Source organism: Nicotiana sylvestris, chromosome 3 (genome assembly GCF_000393655.2).
Source record: "Nicotiana sylvestris chromosome 3, ASM39365v2, whole genome shotgun sequence".
Classification (NCBI taxonomy): domain Eukaryota; kingdom Viridiplantae; phylum Streptophyta; class Magnoliopsida; order Solanales; family Solanaceae; genus Nicotiana; species Nicotiana sylvestris.
In genome coordinates this window covers 8,584,566-8,604,459 of record NC_091059.1, presented here as the reverse complement: position 1 = coordinate 8,604,459, position 19,894 = coordinate 8,584,566, and the positions used below count along the sequence as shown (strand labels likewise).

The 19,894-nt window shown below is 42.7% G+C and overlaps 1 protein-coding gene across 1 annotated transcript; it reads left to right on the top strand.

Annotated features, from left to right (window-relative positions):
* Window positions 1-1,946: 1,946 nt before the first annotated feature.
* Window positions 1,947-19,300, top strand: LOC138887018 (nuclear cap-binding protein subunit 2-like; the record flags this gene model as incomplete). Its single annotated transcript, XM_070168727.1, has 6 exons — window positions 1,947-1,970; window positions 8,672-8,895; window positions 10,890-11,028; window positions 11,106-11,154; window positions 13,665-13,681; window positions 19,277-19,300. Coding segments are annotated over 6 exons (477 nt in total), but the record flags the coding sequence as incomplete, so codon positions are not given.
* Between the last annotated feature and the right edge of the window lie 594 nt (window positions 19,301-19,894).

Below are 19,894 nucleotides of genomic sequence, written 5' to 3'. Positions count from 1 at the left end.
GTAACTTTCCTGCGAGAACCCTGAATGCACACTTTGTGGGATTTAGTTTCAAGTTGTACCTCCTTAACCTGTCAAAAAACTTTCTCAAGTTTGCTATGTGATCTACGACCCTCTTGGATTTGATAATGACGTCTTCCACATACACCTCTATTCCCTTGTGTATCATATCATGGAATATGGTTGTCATGGCTCTCATGTAGGTAGACCAAACATTTTTTAGACCAAATGGCATCATCTTGTAGCAGTATACCCTCCAAGGTGTGATAAAAGTTGTTTTCTACGCATCTTCTTCATCCATCCAGATCCGGTGATAACCCGCGAAGCAATCCACAAAGGATTGGAGCTCATGCTTGGCACAGTTGTCGATCAAAATGTGTATGTTTGACAATGGAAAGTCGTCCTTGGGACTTGCTCTGTTTAAATCCCGATAGTCAACACATACCCAGACTTTCCCATCTTTCTTCGGAACTGGCACAATGTTAGCTAACCATGTTGGGTACTCAACCACCCTGAGAACTTTGGCTTTGCTCTACTTGTTAACTTCCTCCTTGATTTTCAGGCTTATATATGGTTTGAACTTTCGGAGTTTCTACTTTACTGGCGGACACATGGGATTAGTAGGCAAATTGTGGTCCACTATGGATGTGCTTAAACCGGTCATGTCATCATATGACCATGCGAAATGTCCTCGTATTCTTTTAAGAAACGGATGTACTCTTCCTTCTCTGTTGGTGACAAGTGAATGCTGATGCGAGTCTCCTTGACGGTCTCGGCATCCCCCAAATTTACCTCTTCGGTTTCGTCCAGATTGGACTTGGGCTTATTCTTAAAGGTTTCAACTTCCCTAACAACTTCTTCGGGTATTTCATTTTCTGAATCACTATTCGCATGTTGCATTGCCTCATTACATGTCACAACCACCGATTCATCAGGAATAATAATAATAATAATGCCGTAGAAAAGAAAAGTGCAGAAAATAGTAATGAATAATAAAGAGCAAATGCATTTGATTAAAATTAAGCAACATCCAAAAAAGCGGGGCTCGGTGAATCGAGCATTTATTTTGAAACAAGTGAGTCTTTAAATCAAAATTACGAAAAATCTTAAATGCATAGAATGGATATAGAAGTAAAATCTGCTAAGCTACCTAGGGACTCGGCGGGCCTGGGATGGTAAGGCGATCTAGTTCCTGAGAACAACTCCCTTCTTCATAGTCTGAATAGTGAGGTCTTCTTCCTTCTCCTACTCAATTATGACACTGCAATCCATGTCTTTATTCTCCGAGAACAAATTCTTCAACCCAGCTAATGCTTCTTCTTCTGCGGTTCCCCATATTGTGTTAGTTTGATGAAAAGCTTGATCTAAACGTGGCACTGGTGCTTGAGGGGGTAATGTGGTCCGCGCCATGGAGGCGACCAATCATTGTATTCTTGCCATGTGTGCTGATATCCAAGCCCAAAAGTAGTACTATGACCCTTTAGCCGTATTGGTTTAGTGATACCTTGGAGGTTTTCCCCAGCCCTTTGCCGGGCTCATACCCAGACCATGCTAATATGCATTCTATTTTGCTACTCCACCATTTGTCCTTCTCAACGGCGTTGACACACTCAATGTGATGATAAGTTTCCCCTCCTAGCCTTCTTCTATGTCCAATAGCCGGGATGGTTTGACTAGTGTAAATGGGGTTACTCCCATCTTCGTGAATGATCATCTCCTGACAATTCCATTCGAACTTCACGACTTGATGTAGTGTGGAAGGCATGGGTCCGACGACATGGATCCATGGTACCAACAGAAGATTATATGAGGCTGGTATGTCGAGCACCTGAAATTTGACGTCAAACCAAGTTGGCCCCATCTGCAAGCACAAGTTAATTTCCCCATTTGTGGCTCTTTGAGACCCATTGAAAGCTTTCACATTCATGCTTCCTACCCGTATTTCATGAAAACCATTGTCCAACCTTTTCAGAGTGTCTAACAGACAAATATGGAGGCTTGAATCGCCGTCAATCAAAACCCTAGTAATGAATTTGTCTTCAAATTGAACTGTAATATGCAGTGCTCGGTTGTGATTCAACACTTCAGGTGGTAGCTCATCTTCATGGAAGATGATCTTATGACTTTCCAGTACTTGCCCTACCATATTGGCCATTTCTCCGCCGGTGATGTTATTGGGTACATAGGCTTCACTTAACACCTTTATTAAAGCATTATTATGTGCCTCTGAATTTTGCAGCAGTGATAGGATGGATATCTGAGTTGGGGTTTTGTTAAAATGGTCAATGACGGAATACTCCTTTGCTTGTACTTTCCTCCACATGTCATCTGGCCCTGTTTCAATGACAGGATGCCTGGTAGTGGAATCCTTACTTGTTCCTCCTAAGTGCTTAGGTGTATAGACTCTTCCAATCCTAGTCATTCCTTGTGCAGCATCGGATTCCTCTACCTTTGCTTTCCCTTTTCGCCGAGCTTCGGCAACATAATCACAGGGTATTACTTTTGAACTGAAAAGGGGTGTGGTTGATACTGTCACTATGAAAGGTGTGACCACTTCTACTTCAAATGGAGCGAGGGTGGCCGCAGGTGGAGCTACCTCCACCTCAAATGGAATTAGTGCATCTACCTAAACCTCGATTGGTGACTGAGTCTGTACCATAATAGGAGTAAGTGTGACTGCAACTTTAAAGTCATTGTCTTCTCAAATAAGCCCAATCGACGCCTCAGGGTCCCATTCTTCGTTCGTCTCTATCACATGTATCCCACCACCTCTATGATCAGGGAGGGGGTTGTTGCAAACATTAGGTACGACTTCCTTTACCTATATGACCTTGTTGTCGATTAGCGTCTGGATCTTATCCTTCAATGTTCGTCACTCATCAGTGGTATGCCCCTTTATACTAGAATGGTATGCACAAGGTTTGTTTGGATTGATCCATTGGGATGGACTTTCTAATGCCACAGTGGGAACAAGAGTGACATAACCCGCGGCTTTCAACCTCTCATACAACTGGTCAATGGGTTCAGCAATGGCGATGTATTGTCTTGGTGGCTTGCGGTCGAAGTTGGGTCTTGGTCTTGGATAGTTTTGATGAGTTGAGGGTGATTGGAAATGGGATGGTTGGTTGTTATAGGTGTGATGGACAGTGGCTAATTGGGAATATCTGGAGATGAGGGTTGATGTGTAGGCGGTGGTGCTTGGTATGTGGGTGGAGGTATTTGATATGCGGGTGGAGGTGTTTGATAGGTAAGTGGAGATTTCGGGCCCCGAGCCACCATTACTGCCCTGATATCTCTCTTCTTTGATATGCCGCCTGATTGCAATGCCTTATTTATGGCCTGTAATGCCTCAAAGTTTGTTACCATCCCGCTCTTGATTCCTTCCTCGATTCTTTCCCCAAGTTTAATGATATTAGAGAATTTATGGTTCTCAATAACCATCAACCTTTCATAATATTGCGGATCCTGTGCTCTGACGAAGAACTTGTTCATTTGTTCCTAGTCCAAATATGGCCTGACTTTGGCCGCTTCCAAACTCCAACGAGTAGCATACTCATGGAAGGTCTCGGTGGGTTTCTTCTTGAGATTCTGGATGTAGAAAACATCTGGTGTATTTTATGTGTTGAACCTGAACCAGTCTATGAAATTGGACGCCATACTCACCAACTGAAATTAGACCATTTCTTGGTATCCTAACTGATGTACCAGGACAAAGCATCTCCAGTAAGACTCCTCATAAAGAGTGTCATCCGGATCTTTTCGTCTTTCTTGACCCCAACAAGCTTGTCACAATAGGTCCACAGATGAACCCAGGGATTACCTGTACCATCAAACATCTTGAACTTGGGAGGTTTGTATCCCTCTGGTAGTTCTATATCTGGCTGCATGCATAGGTCTTCATAGTTCAAACCTACTATTCCCTTACCGCCTACGACACCCTGAACTCGACTTGCCAGCTTCTTGAGTTCTTCAGCCATGTTTTGAATGAGCAGGTCTTTCTCGGAGGGTTCTAGGGTATAGGAGATTGGTTGGACAGAGTGAGGCACGGTTTCCATGTATATGGGGTTGTTTTGGTGAGTGCCCGGTGCCTGGGTGTAGTGGTAGTCATTGGTAGAGTTTTGAGGATCTAGAATGGGTTATGGTGTGTTTTGGGGCGTGTGGTAAGTGGTGGTTGGTGGGTACTAAATTGGTTGATGGTGGTGTTGCGACGGAGTTTGTATTGGTTGGGGATTGAGATTTTGGGGTGGGTTTGCGTATTGATGCGGTGCAGGAGGGTTTTGTTGGTTTGGTGTGTTTAGGGGAGGTGCTGGGTTCTTTGTGTTTTATTGGTTGATGTTAGGGATATTCAGGGTGAGTGACAATTTAGCCAAATTGCGGACCTGCTCAAGCTCTCCCTGTAGCTCTAATATCTTTTGTTCCAACCTCAAAACTAGATCATTTGGTGCCGTAGTACTCTGACCATCTGAAGCTTTTGCGTTCTCAGCATTTTCCTTTCAAATGCCACTTAAATAGTCAATTTTTGCTTTTCCTTTGCCTTTTGTATTGCTTGGAGAAGGAGGAGTTGGAGGGCCTCTAGATCTGGTGTGATATGCTAACGATGCTAGTATGAGTGAACCAACCTTAGGGGATGGGAATAAGAAATAAAGAAAAATGAAAAGGTAAACAAGTCAGTAAGGATTCTGAAATGTTTGCAATATTTAAAAATATATTGCGGGAATGTAAATTCGTGTCCCAATTTAGGAGCCTCATTGTGCCCGAGGTAGGCCTAGCGACAAATAAATTTGGAGAAATTTAGTGCCAATAATTGCCTCATTTCATTAAAGTAAAAGTAAATGAACCAAAGATAATGTTACTAATGGCTCTTGGCCTTATTACATTTGAAAGGAAAGCAAATAAATCTAATCTACTTGGTCCCAGAAGGACCTTCTCTAGACTGGATGCCATTGTTGATCAATTCTCCCATATCACACAGGTTCAGTAGCAGGAATGCCCTTACAAGATGCCCTGATTCGTTCCCTTCAGCGTTCTGGTAGTCGTTGACCCTTTTTCTTATCTTCCTTCCAACTCCATTAAACTGTATTCCAAGTATTCCAGCTTCTCGCTAGATTTAACAGCTATTTCTTTCCACTCGTTATTCATCTCCATATAATCCTTGTGCAGTGCTATATGCTCTACTTCAGACTCTTGGACTCTCTTCTACAGCTTGTTGTACTTCACCTCTACTTCAGTAACCTCAACTATAACCCTGTTTCCTGGCCTAGCCCTTGGCTTAGCGACCCCAGTTATGTTGTCCTCCAACCACGAAGGGTAAAGGTATGAGTGGCCCGTGTGGTATTGTTGTAGCTGAATAGTATACTTCTCCACAATAATCTTCAAGGTCCACATGTATTGCGCTTCATTCTTGTACGGGATGATGTCACCTTGGAAATTGGCGATAAAGTGACACATTTTGGCGACCCATGGTATGATTTGTCTCCTTCCTGCTTGTCTCAAAACCTTGAGAGAAGCGTAAGGGTATATTCCCCTCAACCCAATCAACAGAACCTGTCTCCATACCTCTAGTCTTTCATTAACACCGCCTCTCGTCTCATCAATCAGAACTATATCATCAGCGAACAACATACACCATGGCACCTACCCTTGAATATGGTGTGTCAATGCGTCCATTACTAGGGCAAATAAGAACGGGCTGAGCGCAGATCCTTGGTATAACCCCATAACTACTAGAAAGGGCTTCGAATCATCTCCTATAGTCCTTACCCGAGTCCTAGCTCCATTATATAAATCCTTTATCACCCAAATATAAGCTACCGGCACACCCTTCACCTCCCGGCATCTCCAAAGAACGTCCTTAGGGACCTTGTCATACGCCTTCTCTAGATCAATGAACACCTTGTGCAGATCCCTCTTCCTAGTTCCATCAACCTCCTGATAAGATGGATAACTTCTGTAGTAGAACGACCAGGCATGAACCCAAACTGGTTTTCTGATATAGACACTGCCCTCCTAACCCTCCCTTCCACCACCCTCTTCCAAACTTTCATGGTATGACTTAGTAACTTTATACCCCTATAGTTGTTACAATTCTGGATGTCCCCTTTGGTTTTGTACAACGGAATCATCGTACTCCACCTCCACTCATTTGACATCCTCTCCGTCTTCAAAATAACATTAAACAGCTCAGTCAGCCACTCCAAGCCTGCTTTACGCACATACCTCCATAATTCAACTGGAATCTCGTCTGGTCCGATCGCTTTGCCCCGACTCATCTTACGCATTGCTCCCATGACCTCCTCCACCTTAATACGCCTACAGTACCTAAAGTCTTGGTGACTTTCGGAGTTCCCCAACTCCCCTAACACGATGTTTCTGTCCCCCTCTTCATTCAGAAGTCTATGAAAGTACGACTGCCACCTCTGCTTAATCTGGGCCTCTTCCATCAATACCCGACCTTCCTCGTCTTTGATGCACCTCACTTGATCCAGATCACGAGCCTTCCTCTCTCTCGCTTTAGCCAGCCGAAATAACTTCTTGTCCTCACCTTTACCCCCCAGTTCCTCATACAACCGCCTAAACGCAGTAGTCTTAGCCTTCGTGACCGCTAGCTTCGCTTCACTCCTAACTTACTTATATCTTTCTCTGTTTGCTATCCTCTGCTCCTCGCCAGTGCTCTCCAATAACTTATGGTAAGCCGCTTTCTTTGCTTCCACTTTACTCTGGACCATGTCATTCCACCACCAGTCGCCTCGGTGACCGCCTGAGTACCCCGTCGAGACCCCTAACACCTCTCTCACTGCCTCCCTTATACAGTTCGATGTCGCCGTCCACATACCGCTAGCATCCCCACCACTCTTCCAAGCTCCCATAGCCGCCAACCTTCCCTCCAACTCCTGCGCATTTTCCTTAGTTAAGACTCCCCACGTGATCCTCGATTGCCCCCGTACAAACCTCTTCTTCCTCTTTATCAAGATACCGACGTCCATCACCAGAAGCTTATGCTGTGTCCCGAGGTTCTCACTCGGGATCACCTTACTATCCTCGCACAACCCCTTATCACACCTCCTGAGGAGAAGATAATCAATTTGAGTCTTAGCCACCATACTCCGGAAAGTAATCAAATGCTTCTCTTTCTTCGGATAAATAGAGTTCACGATCACCAACTTAAAAGTTCTAGCGAAATCCAACAGTGACGTACGTCCTCCATTCCTAACCCCAAAGCCGAAGCCACCGTGCACCTCACCATAGCCATCAACAGACGACCCAATATGCCCACTGAAATTCCCTCCTATAAATAACTTATCCGTAGGCAGAATACCCCGCACCACCTCATCCAACGCCTCCCAAAAGCGCCTTTTAACCTCCTCGTCCAAGCCCGCTTGCGGCGCGTATGCGCTAATGACATTCAGAGTGCTTCCTCCAACTACTAACTTAATCGTCATCAATCTGTCACTCACCCGCCTAACCTCTACCACTAACTCTCTAAGATCCTTATCCATCAAAATACCCACTCCATTCTTGCCCTTCACGCCTTCGGAGTACCACAACTTATACCCGTCGACATTCCTCACCTTTGATCCTGCCCACCTAGTCTCCGAACACAAGCTATACTAACCTTCCTTTTCTGGAGAATCTTCGCCAGCTCTATAGACTTATCCGTCAAAGTCCCTATATTCCATGATCCAATTCTCAACCTATATGCACCCTTGCTCCCCTTACCCCCTATGTGCCCCGTCCCACCCACTGACCCTTGCCTTAACCCCCACCTCGCCACCCTCCCTCCCCGAGGACATGACCCTACACTACCATTACAGACCACAACCGCTATAACTACCGAAGTCTATGAAAAAATAGGAATATAGGTCCACTACCAAAATGACTATAGTAATTACGTACTACTACCGCAACAAATCAACAAACACAAGAAGGAGAAAAATAGGAGGCGGGAGGTACCAATTCCCGCAAATACAACCTGGGCTTTTGTCTTGGTATATTCCTGATCCTGTGAAAAACTGAAGTTGGCGCCTCTGTTGTCTTCCTATTGTCCCGGCGATGATGCCTGACAGCTACTGCCCTTGGAAACCTGCAAGGTTCCGAAGAAATGGCTGTCCGGAGTTTTTGGTGTCGCTGTTTGAGGACTGAGTGTCGTTCCTAATCTATGCCTTTCTTTATTTAGTATAATGTTAGCAAAGTGCAGCAGAGTAGTCAAAAGCAAAAAGCGCAAAAAGTTCCAAAGTCTATTGGAGCTTTAAGTGCAAAGCGCAATTGAAGTGTGGGAAAAAAAATTAAAAAGAGAAATGTAGTGCAAAAACATGCAACTATAAACACAAATAATAATTATTTGGACAAAAGAATGGAAAACTATAATCGAGCTATATATATAATGTTCTGCCCTTAAAGACAGAGCCCATTTGTGAAGGTGCACATGCCTAACACCTTGACGCCTACACTAAAGTGCCAATTAAGTGAGCACAACCTGGGCTTCACTGAGCTTCAGGGCTTAAGCGCGCTTTAAGAGGGCCTTTAAAAACACTGAAGTGCATTTTCCTGCATATCCAATGGCATTTCATGAATTTTTAACATAAAGAGATTGTGGTGTCCGAGGTGTCCTACCTTTCTTAATCTAGGTTTTATTTGCTTTTATCTTTTAATATTTTATCTGTTTTTTTTCTTTTAGGATTTAGCCAAGATTTCAGCATATAGGGATAGAAGGTTTTCAGGAACCCAGGAAGAATTTGAAGATGCTTTGCTGAAGTCGACTACTGTTTATGTGGGGAACATGTCCTTCTACACAACAGAGGAACAAGTGTATGAGCTGTTCTCTCGTGCTGCAGAGATTAAAAAGATAGTGATGGGATTGGATAATAATTCCAAAACTCCTTGTGGGTTCTGCTTTGTAATGTATGGCCTGAACCTTGCTTTCATTCTCCAATTTCTTTCATTTTGTGTCGCTAACTTTTGACTGTATAGTTTCTTCTCCAATTACGGTATGCCTGCTGCAGCTTTAATTATTTCCCTCTAGTCCTGTTTTTGTCTACTTGTTCAATAAGGATATTGATATTATGTATTTGGCATTTGTTCACGCTGCCTGGTAAATATAAGAATCATGTTCTCCGTCTCTACTCCTACAAGTATCAATCAACTCTTTTTCGTTGTGTCTTAAGAATTAGATGACACGTTTTACAGTCCCGACTATTAATACAAGGAACTTATTAACTTAAGAAGTATTGTAAAGATTTGTAAAGAGGCTTATACCACAATCGTTTGATCTAATTCTGTCAAAATGTCCCCGAAGTCTAGGTAGGAAAAAGCAGGGACTTCCAAAATTTGAAAGCACTTCCACTTCTTTCATGGATTCAACCCTATTGTAATTATCTATCTAATTCTCACATAATGATCAATGTTAAACTTTGTTATGGATTTTTTGGTTTTAAAGACTCCTACTAGAAACGGAAGGGATATGCAGGAGAAAAGAATAGAGATAGGAGAGGAGAGGAGAGGAGAGGAGAGGAAGGGGAGCATTTACTAGTATTACTTCTGCATCTATTGGAGAAAATGGAAGGTGCAACTGTTATTCGACACTAATAGCCTGATGTGTAGTTATTTTGTTCTTAATCTTGAAGGTCCTTATTATATTACAAAAAACGTTTAGTTAAATGGGGTGTCAGTTCTCCATGTTTCCTCTACTTTAACTGAAAAGGAAATCTCCTTCCTACTTGGTAGAAAAGAAAAAGAAAATTTCCCTCCTATTTTTGTCTTAATCCTTTTTGTCCCTTTTTTCAAATCGAGGGTTGGTTTATCTTTGTCCTAGTCTAACAGGTCGCAACAAAAAATTGGAGTAGTTTGGCTGTGCCGTCTTTGATGTTATCTCTTGTTCCACTCAGTTGTCGCTCATTGGTTACCTTCTTAATGATGGAAGACAAGTTCATTAATGAGGAAAGAGAGTCTCTAGTCTGAAATTCAGAGAAAGATAAAATAGATTCCTTACAATAGTGAATCGACCAATTAATGTTTCTCAACGTAAAAAATAGATCCCAGTTCTTGCTTTAAAAGCGCTATGTACTATTTATGTATTTGCAATTTCCTGCCACACCATTTGCCCAGAAGCTACTGTATGGTTCTTTGATTACTTGTCGAACATTTTTACCAATGTTTCAAGAAAACTTTTTATAGGTTGTGGTGTTTGTTTAGGTTGTATTTCTTTGGGATTCCTGTGTGGTAGGTAGTGGGTGGTCATCGGATTTGTATTTGGGAAGTAATATATGTTTCTTGCATTCTCTGTCTTGTTGACCTGTTCCAAGCATGTCAAACTTTTGGCACTTTTAGGTCTGCGTTGCTTTTGCTAGTAGAATTCGTATTGATGTACTCCCTTTCTGCCATTTTAATTGACTTGGGTTGACACTGACTAAGCTTAAGAACAAATGTTTGAATGAATATATTAGGTTTGATGGCAAGGAGTTCAAATAATATTTTGAACTGCAAAAAGGAGATGAATTGTTGAAATGAGGTCAAATGAATAAGTAGTATATATGTATGCCGGGGCAAAAATTGCCATTAGGAAAGACATGTACCTTTGGGATGTGTACACAAATAGCAGATCAATGGAAATGGAATGGAAGGAGTGTATGACGAGCTTTTGTCTCTTTAGTGCTGTCACTGTTTTTGCAGTTATATGCAAACACCTATTTGCTCATAATTTTTTTGACAGCTGAAGTCAATTCTATTATAAACACCAAGATGGTGTTAGGTGTACTTTATAGTTTGTTACATGTATACTTTTGCGTTTATCTCCCATTCAACCCTTTTCCCGTTCAACGAAAAAAGCGGAAGAAGGAAAATAAAGAAGGAATGGAGAATATCATTTGCATTTGTAACAACTGTGAAACTTTTTTCAGGTTCTACTCTAGGGACGACACTGAAGATTCTGTCAAATACATCAGTGGGACAATTCTTGATGATCGCCCGATTCGTGTGGATTTTGATTGGGGATTTCAAGAAGGTAGACAATGGGGCCGCGGTAGGAGTGGTGGACAGGTAATCTCCTCAGTGGTTATTCTTTTATCTTGAGATTTATGCCAGCATATCATCTGATTTACATCTTTATTTCCCAGGTGCGCGACGAATATCGTACCGACTATGATCCAGATATCCTTCTCTTTGATTTATAAGAATGCGTTACAGTTTCTTTCAATTCTTTTAGCTATCTTTTTCTCGGGAAAAATTGTTTTGGTCTTATAATGGGCAAATTTGATGAACATTGCAAATAAAAATGGTATGGAACTATTAGGACAAAGTTAGTCAAAGATACTTCATGTATGCAGAAGGATGTCTAACTAAGTACTTTTAAGTAGTGAAGTTTCTGCAAATGCTCTCTACCATTGTCAACAAAAAAGCAGGCAAGATTTATGCCAGTATGGTGTAAGTAAATTGAGAAAAAGGATATAGTTTAATTGCTTACACGTTCTAATATTATGTATATACTTATTAAGAAACATTTTATGTAGATATGTGTGTAATGGATCAGCAACGACGATGCTCCTCAGAATGGATCAGCAACGACAACAATGAGATCTGGGCCGGTGTTTTTCTCAGCTGTTCGACCACAGAATAGTCATGTACTTTCATCTTCCTCAGAAATTCTTCAGCCTCTTCTTCGGATACTGGCTTCTTGGTTGCCACTGGGTTGGTTTTTCTTAGCTCCACCGGAGCAAAACATCGACCTGATCGAGTCAGCCCTTGCGCTTCACAACTGACTTCTTCCACCTGTTTTCCTTGTTACGTCACCACTGCCTTTTCATATTTCCAAGGTACCGCCCTGCTGTCAATCATCGGCAGTTGGACCACAGGCTTTATGGTCACCCGTTCTCTACATACCCCTTTCAACACGACTGTCGGTGTGGGCAGGATCCCTGGTATTACCAACTTGCTTGGCTCGGGTTTGCTTGCTATGATGGACGGGCTCTTCCCCAATATCACTACCGGCTTGACGCCTTCTCCCTGCGACTGTACACTTGTTCCTCCACTGGTTAAGACTTCTTTCGGGGCGGCTTGGATCATCATCACTGTTTGTGAGGGTTTTCTTAATTCTCCTCCCTCACACACCAACTCAATCATGTGAGTTTCGTGGTGCGCTGGCAGTGGGTTTTGGTTGATGTTAGGAGCCTCCGGTGTCTGGACCTCGATCTTATTGGTGTCAATAAGATCCTGTATGGCATGCCTTAACTTCCAGCACTTCTCGGTATCGTGCCCGAGCATCCCTGAACAGTATTCACAACTGATTGAACGATCCAAATTCTGAGGTGGGGGATTTGGTTCCCGAGTATGGACAGGACTAACCAAACCCAATTGCCGCAGCTTGTGGAACACAGCGGTGTAGGTTTCTCCCAGTTCGGTGAAGGTTCTTTGCTTCCGCAACCTGTCATTCCTAGCATCTAGATTTCCCCGGAAACCTGCCCCTGAAGGGTTTCTATATGCCCTTGGTGGAGGGTAGGTGTTTTGTGGTGGTGTATATATTTTCTGGGGAGCCGGTGCGCGCCATTGTGGGCGAATCGGAGGCTGAGTGTATACCTGGGCTTGGTGTACGGAACAATGTGGTTCTCGAGGTGGATAGAAATTTTGTGGTGGGTTGTATGGGTAGTTTGACCTGTGAGGCCTGGGTTGGTTGTAATGCGGCCTGCCAGCCCGGGACCAACTGCCTGCCTCGATCGTGGCAACCTCTTCTTTCTTTCTTCTCAATGCACCTCCTGTGCCGCTTTGAATAGCCTGGGTTGTGGCCTTGAGTGCCGAATAGTTCAAAATCTTGTCCGACCTCAAACCTTCTTCTATCATGACCCCTATTTTGACCACCTCGTTGAAAGATTTTCCAACCGTTGTCACCAAGTGACCAAAGTAGGTTGGATCCAATGTCTGCAAAAAATAGTCCACCATCTCTCCCTCTCTCATGGGAGGATCGACTCTAGCTGCTTGTTCTCTCCAGCGGAACCCGAACTCGCGAAAACTTTCCCCGGGTTTCTTCCCAGTTCTCAATAACGTGAGACGGTCAGGGACTATCTCCAGATTGTACTGGAAATGACCTGCAAAAGCCTGCGCCAGGTCATCCCACGTGTACCACCTGCTGAAATCCTGCCTGGTATACCATTCCAGTGCAGATCCGCTCAGACTTTGGCCGAAATAAGCTATCAAAAGCTCATCCTTGCCTCCTGCCCCTCTCATTTTGCTACAGAATCCCCGCAAATGTGCCATGGGATCACCGTGCCCTTCATATAAATCAAACTTGGGCATCTTGAACCCAGCCGGGAGTTGGACATCTGGGAAAGGGCACAGATCTTTGTATGCCACGCTGACTTGATTGCCCAGCCCGTGCAAGTTCCTGAAGGATTGCTCCAGGCTTTTGAACTTTCTCAACACTTCATCCTGTTCAGGGGCCTTTACCGGCTTCTCAACTTCTGCCGGTACTTCCAAATGTGGATTGTAAGCCTGTGGTTCGGGTGCATGGAATGTAGGCTCAGGGGGATAGTATTGGGTATCGTGAGCCTGAAACAATGGCTCACTGGTCGTTCGCTGCAAAGGGGCTGATGCAGGTCCCACAAAAATGGGAATATTGGGTGTTGGGAGAGGTTGATGGGGTGGTGGAGCTTGGGAATCATGAGGGCTTCTTTCTTGATGATAGAGGGGATTTGGGCGGCTTGTGGAAGGGCCAGAGTGAGGGTACTCCGGCATGTGTCCCAGTGTTTCAGGACTCTTTTGTGTTTTGGCTAGGGCTAGTTGCATTGCATTCATTTCTAGTCCCATCCTTTCAATCTTTTCCATCGCTTCTTTTAACAACTGGCTCATCGGCCTTTCTTCCTCATTGCTATTCTCCGAAGTAGTCATGCTTGTTGCTACCGGTCCTTTGGATCTGGTTTGGTATGAATGTGTTGCCAGAATTCTTTAACAACTAACTGTCTGATATCAGACAACAACAAACTTTGTTAGTGTTAGAGCTTAACAGATTTGATCATAACACATAGAGGATGCAATGCACCTAGGCAGTTAACCGTTTCTACATGCTTTGCTTCAAACAACATGCGTCATCCCGGTTTGCTCATTCGTCTCTTTAAAGTATTTTGCGAAACCCTGCGTTTTATTTTATTTACATTTTCTTTTCTTTATTTATTAAAAGCGGTCGAATCTTATGGGGATTGCCTACGTATCACGTCCCCGCGTGAATCAGACCAGGCGTAGTTCTGCCTTAAAGTAAAGAAACACACAATTCTTGTGAAATCATTAAATTCATTCTCAAAATTTTGCTATTACAAATTACATCAAGCAAGGAATAGCAATAGTACAGACTCCACAGTTCTTAACCCGTTTTGACTAAAAGAAAGGAAAATAACATATGGAAAAACGACAAAGCCAAATAAACAGGACTCAACCAAAGATTAATTTTCCAACTTAGGGACCCGCGAGGCATCATTCGGCCTTTCCGCGGCCCTTGGTGTGAGGTCCCTCTGCAGGTTTTTCAACTCATTCATGATTCGGTGGACGCAACCCATGATGGAAACAAGGAGGGTCTTTCGAGGCTTTTGCTCGCATGCCAGGCATCTCATGTAGATGTAATGCCCAATCTCGTCGATCTTTCCCCGGATGTTGTCCCTTTCTGCGAACAAATGCCTTATCTGTTGGTTCTTCAATCCCAGTGTTTGCGCATTGTTGGCAAGCTGATCCTGGAACATCTCCATTTGCCTTTCCATTCTGGTCATTGCATCGTAATAATGCCTTCTGTCGTCTTGGGCATTTCGTGTTTGCTTGAGGATCCTTTCTCGAAGAGAGGCATTCGTTTCCCTTAATGTCCCGATGCTCAGTTCATACTCCCTTATGACTTGTTGCAGGCGCTGCCTCCGAGCCATCGCACCCTTTGCCCACTTGGTTCGCAATTTTGCTGTGCTGGCCCTGGCTTTTTCCAAATCTTCCTGGCATTCCGCAACCTGATCCTTTAACCCTGCTATCAATCTTTTATCCGCCCGGCTTCCTAGCTGGCTATTAGCCTCTTTTTTCATTCTCCGGATCTGAGCTTTGAGGATCTCGCCTTCTCTGATTAACTTGTTCTTTTCTCCCTTGTGGGCAGCAGACTGTAATTGGCACTCAAACTTCATATCCTGAACTTGTTGCTTCAGTTTGCCTGCTTTGACAAGATATTCCTGCTCTTTGGCCAACCAGCCCCACTGTTCTTGTGAAGATTTGGCAAATTCTTGCAGGTGAGGTCTTTTGGTCGGTCTTCCAGATGATGTCTCCCCTTTGTACCAGGCCTGATACCCGGGCGAAACTTCCCCTTTTGCCCGATTCATTACACAAGTATTTGCTTCTAAGTATTGACATTGGCTCCAAATTTGACGAACCCTTGCTTCAGGAAACTGGCCGTCGGGACTGATCTCGATTACCTGGATGCTCAGATCCTCGTCTTTCGGCACTATCTGATACCTCCCAAGTTGCCTTAAAACCCGATGCGGCGCGTATGGTTGAATGCTCTTAAGTCCCATTAAGAGAAAATGGGGCCTGGCTGCTGGCATGTATAAGACTTCGTCGATTGGTAACCATCCTAGCGCCCACTGTATTTGACTGGCGTTGAGGGTATGGAAATATGAGGTCCATGCTGCGACTCCTTCTGGTAGGTAGGTTTCATTAACTCTGGTATAGAACTCCTCTATGCAGGTCTTTCCAGCGGATCCATGGCTCAGAAACTGGGCTCGGTGACATAGGTGTTCGGTCATCCACATTTGCAACAACAAATTGCAACCCTCGAAAAAGCTTCCTCCGGCTTTGCAAGAAGTGAGTGCCCGGAATATATCAGATACTATCATGGGCGCCAACGTACTATCACTCTGTGTGAGCAACGTACTGACGACCCCTGCTATCTTTATGTCAATATTCCCGTCTTTTCTTGGGAATACTAGTAGTCCTAAGAAAGTTATCATGAAAGCAATCCGTCTATGTTCTTCCCACTTTTGGCGATTACCTTTGCTGCACAACTGGTTTTCTGGCTTGTCGAATCCTCCTATGTGACCATATCTTTGATATATGAAACTCATGCTGCAAAAACCTTTTGCCAAGTCAGGGTTATGAATTGTTCTGACTATCTTTAAGGAGTCCAGGAACCGGTGTATTGCTACAGCTCTTGGAGCAATCAGATATTTGTGCCTCAAAGGAGTCTCAGCGCTGCCGATATACCCTGCTATTTCTTCTAAAGTTGGGGTAAGTTCAAAATCTGAGAAACGGAAGACATTGTGCGCAGGATCCCAGTGGGGGACTAGTGCCCTTATGATATCTCCTCGTGGCCTGATATCCAACAAACTCGTGAGGCCTTTCAGATACTTCTTGATTTCGTCATGCCCTTCTTTGCCCAAATCATTCCACCAGAGCCGCAATTGGAGGGGAATTTTATTCATGATTGAAAAGGGTTCATTCGGAATCATGCTCATTCTGCACATTTATTAATAAGATTTTAACAAACGCCACTTATTCTGATAAAAACAAAAATATACGCGATTTTTTGAATTTTGAATTTTCGTATATATAAAAAAAACTTTCTAAAGAAGTCAACAACGGAAAATATTTTGGATTTTTGTTTTGAAAACTGGGAGCTTAAAAGAACTTTTCTAGACCTTTGGCAAGACAAATACTTTTGCAACAAATAGAGATATACATACATTTTTGAAGTAAAGAAGAACTTTTGAATTTTTCATATACATACGTACATATATTTGCAACAAATAATGAAAGTAAAGACAAAATAAGACTCCATTTTTTTTTATTTTGTTTTTTTTTATTTTTATTGTTATTATTTTCATAAGGAAAAAAAAACCATTTTAAAAATAAGATCTTTTTTTTTTAATTTTTATGACAAGACAAACTATATATTTCTATTGATATTTTATTTTTTGAAAGACAGAACAACGACTTTTCAAAATTTTGGCAGAGTTTTGACAGTATTTGTTTTTTTTTTATTTTTTTCAACAATAAATAATTAATTCCTAACCGTTATTTCCTTTTTTTTCCACAATATTCCAAATATTCAAACACCGGTCAGCATGCGGGCATGAGACAAATCAATGCACGGAAAACAATAGGATGCATCAGAATGGTCTTTTCATATCAGGTTGCTAGTCCTAGACGGACCCAACCCCTGTGTTGAGTCCCCTAAGTCATGTGCAACATGATGCAAATAAGCGTTCCTACTAGGGATCCGGCATGAAGTCACGTTATTCTATGTTCAAAACCTGGGTCGGTGTTCTAGACAGTGTACCCGAGCGGACAACTCGAGTTGAGGAAGGAGCTCCTTTCCGGGAACCAAAAGGCCAGCCGGCTTAGAAACTTTCCGAGCCTCTTTTATTTAGGGTATGACACTAACAGAATAGGGAGTCTCAACCAGTGAGCACATCCCCGGAGGTAAGAAGAGAAAGGTTTCGGCACAGTTTATATACAGTTCAAATAATATCAAAGCGGTAAAAGCAGCATTTAGCACATTAGGCTCAGAACATGTAATAATCAGATAATAAATAAAGCCAAATAATAACAATTATTCTAAGCTCGAATTCTTAACCCGGAACCAGTTGTTCTAGGTAGGAGGTCCCCAGCGGAGTCGCCAGAGCTGTCACACCTCCTTTTTCCGCACCCGAGGGGCGCAAGGGGAGTTTTTTCCAATTAAAGGACAATCGAAACGGGATTGGTTTAATTATTTCAGAGTCGCCACTTGGGAGATTTAGGGTGTCCCAAGTCACCAATTTTAATCCCGAATCGAGGAAAATAATGACTCTATATTATAGTCTGCGTACCAGAAATCCGGATAAGGAATTCTGTTAACCCGGGAGAAGGTGTTAGGCATTCCCGAGTTCCGTGGTTCTAGCACGGTCGCTCAACTGTTATATTCGGCTTGATTATCTGATTTTATACAAGTATGACCTTATATGCAAATTCTAACTTTTAACCGCTTTATTATTATTGTTTTTACAAGAATGTGAACATCGCTTAAAATATATCTTTGGACTGTGTCACATGAAATGCACCCACAATCCGAAACATATTTTATTTGATGTTTTAGGATTTGGATTTGGGTCGCATGAAATGCACACCCGAGTTTAAGAAAATTAAATTATTAAAGACGCGCCTAAAGCAACTAGCGCATTATTATTTTTGCGGAGGCCGTGAAATTCGCTAAACAACCCTCCTGAATTCTAAGTAATTTAAACAAGTTTTTACTGAGGGCCCCACAATTTGTGTTTTTATTTGGCGAGGCTCATCTCATTCTTGTTCTTTAAAGAATTTGCAACGTCAGGGAAATGCATCTCAGGCCACGCCACAATCAAGGCGCCCGTGACTAGAGACATATTTCGACTCTGTTGAGATTTTGATTTGGGTCACATAAATGTGCACCCGAGTTTAGGGAGATAACATTATTAAAGGTGCGCCTAAAGCAACTAGCGCATTATTATTTTGGGGTAGGTCCGTGAAATTTGCTAAACGACCCATCCCGGAATCTAAGTATTTAATACATATTTTTTGTGAGGGCCCCGCAATTTGTATTTTTATTTGGCGAGGCTCATCTCGTTCTTTATTTTTTAATGAATTTGCAACATCATGGACATGCATCTCGAACCACGTCACAATCAATGTACCCGTGATTAGAAACACATTTCGACTCCATTGAGAATTGGATTTGGGTCACATAAATGCGCACCCGAGTTTAAGAAGGTAAGGTTTATTAAAGCGCGTCCTAAAGAGTCTAACTTATTTTTATTTTAGGAAGGTTGTGAGATTTGCTAAACAACCCGTCCTGGAACCTAAATGCTTCGATAATATACATTTAAACAAGGGCCCCGCATCTGCACGTTTTGTTTATTTTCATCGAGGCTCATCTTGTTCTTATTTTAAAAGGATATCCTATAGCAACTACGTTTCTTATCGCGTTTGTCCTTATCAATTGAAAACAGTAGATAGTCCTAATTAATTACATGCTTGTAATTTGTTTGCAACAACACTCAGAAATGCCTAAAATCAGAAACGAGGCTGTCTGAACAAATAATCACGGGCCCGAATCCAGCCCAAGCGTGATTGGCCAGACCTGGGCCACTGCTTGTTCGGAGCAGGCCGGCTTGGCCTGTTTTGGCCTGAACTCGACCTTTGTGAGGTTGAGGCCCTGAATTTGTTCCTGATCTTAAAACATGGTTTTAAGAGTTATATATAGCAATTTATTGGAAAGGAAAGAACTTATTTAGTGTACGAATTTCATGCTTGGCATACATTACAGGCTTATACTACACCTTTGAACTAAATATGAGATACAAACTATTGCCTTGGGCATACTCTCATCACCAACCTATATGCACATTCTAGCATTCAACTACCCTTCATTTGACAGTTGTTAGGCCTGAAGGCTATCTCCAGCATCCAAAACAAGCATAAAATTTTCTACACTACATGATATTTAAAGTAGCAAACTATGTATATAAACAAAATTCTTCAGGTCTTTCATTTACATTCATGCTCAAATTTCTAGCTACATCTGACAGTGTATTGGGTGTGTACCTGGTATAGAAAGGAAAGTAAGAAAGGGAATAATCAGTCGAGTAGTGTGCCACAAACAACAGCAGCAACAAACACACAGCAACAACCAACAACCACAAGTGCTTTCTAACTGTCCACAGACAACCAGCAGTATTTCCCAGAACAAAAGAACCAACAGATAGTTGTGTACCAAACAAGCAAATCCCAGGAAAGAGTGATGAAATACACAGCAATAATAGAGTATTCAATGCAGCAACACTAACAATTCAACAACCAGAAGCAGCTCAGTCAGTGCAAAAGAAACTGAACTTGGCCAAGACAGCTTGACCAATATGAACTCTTATATAGCTCTCAGACAGTG